The 6199-nt window shown below is 34.9% G+C and overlaps 1 protein-coding gene across 5 annotated transcripts in view; it reads right to left on the bottom strand.

Annotated features, from left to right (window-relative positions):
• The window catches only part of LOC143903334 (uncharacterized), a 39438-nt gene extending 35297 nt beyond the window's left edge, over positions 1–4141 (bottom strand). For 4 of the 5 annotated variants that reach the window (XM_077416858.1, XM_077416860.1, XM_077416857.1 and 1 more), the window contains exon 1: positions 3548–4141. Coding sequence is in view for 2 of the 5 variants with exons in the window: in XM_077416857.1 (XP_077272983.1) it covers positions 3548–3634 (87 nt within the window). In the remaining 3 variants the exon portion in view is untranslated. The remainder of the gene's footprint in view (positions 1–3547) is intronic. The other variant, XM_077416859.1, reaches the window with a different exon arrangement.
• Between the last annotated feature and the right edge of the window lie 2058 nt (positions 4142–6199).

The following is a 6199-nucleotide window of genomic DNA, read 5'->3' as shown; positions in this document are numbered from 1 at the left end:
ACATTTAATTTTTCCTCCTCTACCACTATCAAATAATTCACACTCAATTGGTTAATATTTAATATTTACAGTTATATATTTTGTATTTATATATTTTTATTAGTTTATATTTACAGTTATATATTTTGTTGACAAACAGAATAAGAAGTCAAGTTTATCTGTCTATTAACGGTAAAGTGTTTAATGTCTGTGATAAAAAGTATCAAATCAGGCTACTTTGCGGTAATTTGTATTACATTTATTTCGATTACCTTAATTACTTTAATCGTTATTCGATTTTGTTTATTATAATATACGATACGTATGTAAAAAAATTTGCACTTGGCTTCCTCATAGAGGAAGTGACGTCTTAAGATGCTAATACAGCCCTCTGATTGGCTGATGACGCCTTAAGACTATACTTAAGACGATCTTGAATATAAGACCCGACTATGAATACCGGCATTAAAGAACTAAATAGAAATAGAGAAGACTGAAGAATATAACAAAATAAAAAATAGACCAATATCTTAAAATTTACAGAAGTTAAAGTTATTACAGACATTTTTCTAAAAATTAGGGACCTTTGATCGCGTATAAAGCTAAGTCTAATCAACCAAATCTTAAAGAATTATATATGAAATAGGGGTAGAAAAAATACTGAAAAATATAATAAAATTAGAAATAGATCGATATCTCAAAATTTGCGGAAATTAAAGCATAAACAAATATTTCTGCAAATTCAAAATTTTATTTTAAAAAAACCCCTTGATTATTAGCAATTTTTATTAATTCTATTATATTCTTCAGTTTTTTTTCTACCCCTATTTCATATATAATTCGTTAAGATTTGATTGATTAGTTCTGGAGTTATAGAAATTTCGGTAAATTTGGCACATACATACACACATACACACATACACACATACACACATACATACACACATACCGACATTTTTTTTAAATAGCGATTTTTCAACGTTTTAGAACATTCTGAACGCATTGGCAAAAGCAACTCAAAAAATTTTTTTTTACGAAAACAAAGCTTCCTCTATGAGGAAGCAAAAGAAAGTGCGTATTTATTACTTTTGCCGTGCGTCAAATTTATTTTTAAAGTAAGATAAATTTGGCAATATCGTGTACTCTTTTGCAGTAATCAATTCGAATTTTATTAAATCATGTTCGACAACGTGTGTTTGTTTCTTTTTAATCAATACAAGCGACGAGATAAACTTTCGGGGCAAAAAACGATTATTGTTCTGAGATTTCTTTTCGTCCGCCAATTAAAAACCGGCCATGTTTTCGCCGATTTCTGGGTATACACCCCGGGGTAAAGAAAAATATTTTTCGCGATACGCGCTATTAATATAATAACCCGCTATTAATTATCGTATCATCTTACTTTTCCAAATCATCGGTACAAAGTTCCATACCGCCAAACAATCTTGCCGAGACAAATTATATAAATGCTCCTTCCTTATCTTTATTAATATAGGTATATATATTGACTAGAAGATATAAATATATTCTAAATATATTCTGGATAATTTTCAAATCATTTAACACATCTGGAAAATCTTTATCTGGAAAATCTGGAATATCTACTTCAGATATTAATTCTAAATACTTATCCTGAAAGTTCCCGAGTGTTATATATAATCATCTAGAAGTGACTTAAAAAATTTAGATATTCTTTCTATAAATAAGTAAATAGATCTAAAAAATATATAGATCTTGAAGGCAAAATTTACATGATATATGTCTTAGCAAAGTTCTCGTCAAATTTTATTTACAATACATTTTCTTTATTTATTTTCAAAATTATATGTTTTTCATTGATGTTATTTCAGAACAATTTGCGTGCGATTTTGCGGTAAATACATTCTTGCAAAAAATATCGAAAGGCAATCGTGAAAGAAATATGTCAAAGAACAATATTGAAACATATATCATTGCTCGTTACATTATTCATTAAAATTGACATTGATTTTTTAATTATTTCTTTTGACTAGCAAACTTTACGTGATCGAGGAATTTTTTTATTGTGCATTTTAAAATATACTATCACGCTGTAGATGACGGGAAAGGTGAAGAAAAAACGTATACAGCGTTTTATAAGACGTGGAAACACGTTTTTGTAAATAATACTTGAAAAATGGTAAGTACAATTGTTACTAATCCATGTCCTTTTTTTATTCAAATATGCAGAAAATATATCTAGAGTTCATGCAGACATAGCATGACGTTGCAATTGATAATGTCAAAAATTTTGAGTAAATACTTCACGCCATCTGCATTATGAACCAGGATGAACCAGAACGGATCCGTAAATATAATTATCGTTTCACTTATCGCCAATGATTAATGATCGATAAATACATTAACTGCAAGTAACAACTGTAGAATTTGTCATAAATGTGCATTCTTATCGTTCGTACCGGATTAAAATGTATATATAGCCAGGTCATTTATAGATCTGTTCGACATTGGCTGCGTTCGAAAACGTCACCCGGGTACACACGGGTACGCTCCCCTTCTCCTTCTAACTCGCTGAGACAGAAAGAGAAGGGAGTATACTCGTGTGCACTCCGGGTGACGTTTCCGAACGCAGCCATTGTTGCTAATGTTGATATCATAATTGATACAAGTTGCAAATTACGCACTCTTAATTCTCTGTTACGCGCAACAACGCGATATAAGATCAATCAGGCCGGCGGGCGAAAACTTTTTCGATCGCAAAAATGTGTGCCGTTTATCTTATAATTAGATTTTATTTTTGTGAAACGTACACCGCTAAATCGTGCTTGTTTATTTGTTGTGCCGCTTTTCATAAAATGTTGCGCGCGCAACGTTATTCCTAGCGCGCGTTGTGGCAATGAAATAATGTGCGCATTTTAAAAACATGTTTACCCGAAACATATATATTTACGGATTTATTTATCGACGCCGCATGCAATCGTTGCCAAAGCGAATCAAATTTGTTTTATACATAGAGTTCTTTTTTATGCAATTTGTTCTTGTATGGGTCATTATAACTGTGTCATGGCTTTTGTGTCAGTCGCGATAACTGAAACAATTGTAACTGAATAAGGAAGGGTTTATCTCTTATTTGTCGCCAGCCGGGTCGAAAGGGTGCCAAGGAAAAGTTTATTCGAGCGAATGGCGCCGCTGGCATATCCAATAGCAGGGTGCGTTTTATCGTGGGATATGCGCGAGCGACAATCAAACAATAAATTCACCATAAAACTCTTTACGAAACGTCGCTTCCGTAATGAATGCGCGTGAGCGCGACCTAAGCTCATTTATTTCCGAAAGTTGTCTCATATTCGATTCGACCGTCTTTGAGAAAAAGTCTTACATCTGCGTTGTTGGCCAAAGAAATTCGTATCAATTTGATAATCAAGCGTAGTTGAAAAATTTTTAGATATATGATTTAAATATTTAAAATACATTCTTTTGGAAATAAGCGTCAATAAAGCCACCCGAGATAATTTTAGGAAAAAATAAAATAAAAATTTCAAATTTTTAAAGGTATCATATTCAAAAAAAAATTAATCTTATTACTTACTTTTTCGGCGGCACGGTATATGTCAGTGACACATGGCCCGAGCGGTGGCCGAGTTCGGAGCCGTGCGTGCGACGATAATTCGCGCATATAATGCGATAGTTCAGATGCACGTCCTGGCAAGTCGGCCAGTTGAATTGACGGCGGAGAGAGTCAACTGTTTCGCCAGACGTGCCAATTCTCGTTTTATTGTTTTTCTTCGACGGCGCCCCGAGCACTCGTCCTTGCCGACGGTCGGGTTAGTGCTCCCCTTTCGCCGAAACAGAGAGAAATGCGAAAATCTCGACATTAACCCGAAAACATCGCGGAGAATTTATTGGAACAGAAATAGTCGGGCGCGCGCGTCGCATGCCAAGAATGCTCAAGACAGAATCAAATTGAAAGGCACAAAAGTGACTTTTGCCCGAAATTAAAAGTGACACGATTAGACAAAACGAAGATTTTCTTCGTAGACTTAATAAATTTTTATCGTATGTGAATGATACTGGGCCAAGATTTTCTTCAAGAGAAGAAGATAATCGTCAAAAATCTTGTTACGTTAGTTATTAGTGAAATTTCGAATATATATAATACGCGAAAGCTATATATATATAAATGTGCCAAATTATGTATTGAAGAATATGTGTATGTATAATGTAGTAATATATAATAATTAAATGATACAAATAATTAGCGATATTAGTTACAATAAAGTATGTAATAATACAAAAATTATCTTATATACTGGATCATATTTATAACATCCTCATCTTAATTCATGTTCATCCCTTACAGAAATTTAATATTGTAAGTGATTATTTGGCTAGTGATGAATTACTTATTTTGAGTATTAAAAGCATTGTTATAATGCTGTTAAGCATGTTATAATGTTTTTAATACTCAAAATAAGTAATTGATCACTAGCCAAATAATCACTTACGGTATTAAATTTCTGTAAGGGATATAGGTATATTGTGTCACATACATTTTTCGCTACATTGAAATCTGATACGATGCCTTTTATCATATCAAGAGAAGATTTTCTTGATTTCTCTGTATAAAGATTTATACACGCGATATCCTTTTCTTTCTTTCTTTCTGTACAAACAGGTAAGCTACGAAGTTTGTTCGCCACGATTAAGGTGCAATGTCATTTCTGCAACGAAAGCAGGTCGTGCGTATATTCGTTACGAGAAAGAAAAAAATCATTGAGTAATCCGAGGTCAAGTTTCGCCTGCCGTCGATGGGCAACGAGCAACGAGGCTCTCGAATGCACTGGCCCCCGTGTGGGCCAATCTACCTAAACTCGCCGACCAGACTGTGCCTTAATAACCTTGCACTCTGCGAGGCGTATTGGCCGGCTCATCGGATCGGCATTTAAATTGGTAGTTTGAAACGCCTAACTTTCCTCCTTCCACTTAAAAAAACGCGATCTGTCGATACAAAAATTTGTATTTAAAAAAAAATGGCAAAATATAAAATCTCTCACGTATTGAAGATGTGTTAGCTTATATTCAACATACACGCGGATCAATAATTGACTAGAAGAAATAATCAGAGTAAGAGAGCAATCGCTATGAATAAGCTTCGAGTAATGAAATAATTAATTACTTATTATAATAATTATGTAATTATTATAAAACAATAATACAAAAAGTTATTACGAAATAATAACATGCATTGAAAAAGATTTAAATGATATTTTTTTCTCATGTAATTATTGTGACAGCATGAAGCATCTTCCGGACACGAGAGACCGAGGAATTATCGCAAATTTGTTTAAGCAATATCTGACGGACATTACGACAAATATATATGTATATATCGTAAAGTCGACTTATCGCGATTATAAAATAAATGACTAATTTTAGAAATTACGAACTCTTATAACTTTGGACAATAATTTCTCATCAATTCTTATACAGCACGCAATCACGTCAAATATAACTTCGGGTTTGCTCCAAAGCTCGGTGAGTCGCTACGCAATATGGTTGTGACGGCTTTGATAATCGGCGAAGAATCCGCTCGCAGAAACGGTGTAGCCCCTCTGGCGCGAGCGAGCTTTCGCCCATTATCGGAGGAGTGAAAAGCGGATATGTAGGCCGACGTTAAGGGCGCGTTTCTTACACACGGCCGTTAAACGAGAATCACCTCGGGGGTGCGATGGGGAAACGAATAGGAAACAATAATATATTATTCGAAGCATGCTTTCTTTGACATAATTGCGTCATGGCGTGGTGCCGTTGCCAGTCTTTAGCTGCGTTTTACGATCCCATTCAACGAGATCCGGCTTAAACCCCCGAGTACGGCCGTTACTCGGATTTGCATTTTACGAGTGAACGGGCAAAGGTGAACTACGAGATAGATCGCGGAGAAAGAGCGAGACCAGGAAGTCAGAAGTGAAGAGAATCGGACGGAGAGACGCGAGTGCGGCGTATGTGTATACGGTATACGCGCTGCTTATGCATTCATATTCTTTCCGATAGTATAATTTCTTCGTCAACCACCCTATTGGTCGGGCGCTGGCCCAACCGTAACATTTAATTAACACCGTGTCTCACTGACCGCCCCGTAAAGCGCGTAAATTTATTTTCAACGCTTCCGCGACTTCTCGCTGCGGTTTCACGAAGAATTTTTAGAAATGTGTAGAAACTTTTATCCCTACTTGCAGTCGCG

The sequence above is a fragment of the Temnothorax americanus genome, unplaced genomic scaffold (genome assembly GCF_048541705.1).
Source record: "Temnothorax americanus isolate GAGA-0224 unplaced genomic scaffold, ASM4854170v1 Scaffold45, whole genome shotgun sequence".
Classification (NCBI taxonomy): Eukaryota; Metazoa; Arthropoda; class Insecta; order Hymenoptera; family Formicidae; genus Temnothorax; species Temnothorax americanus.
This window is presented reverse-complemented; position numbering and strand designations above follow the sequence as displayed.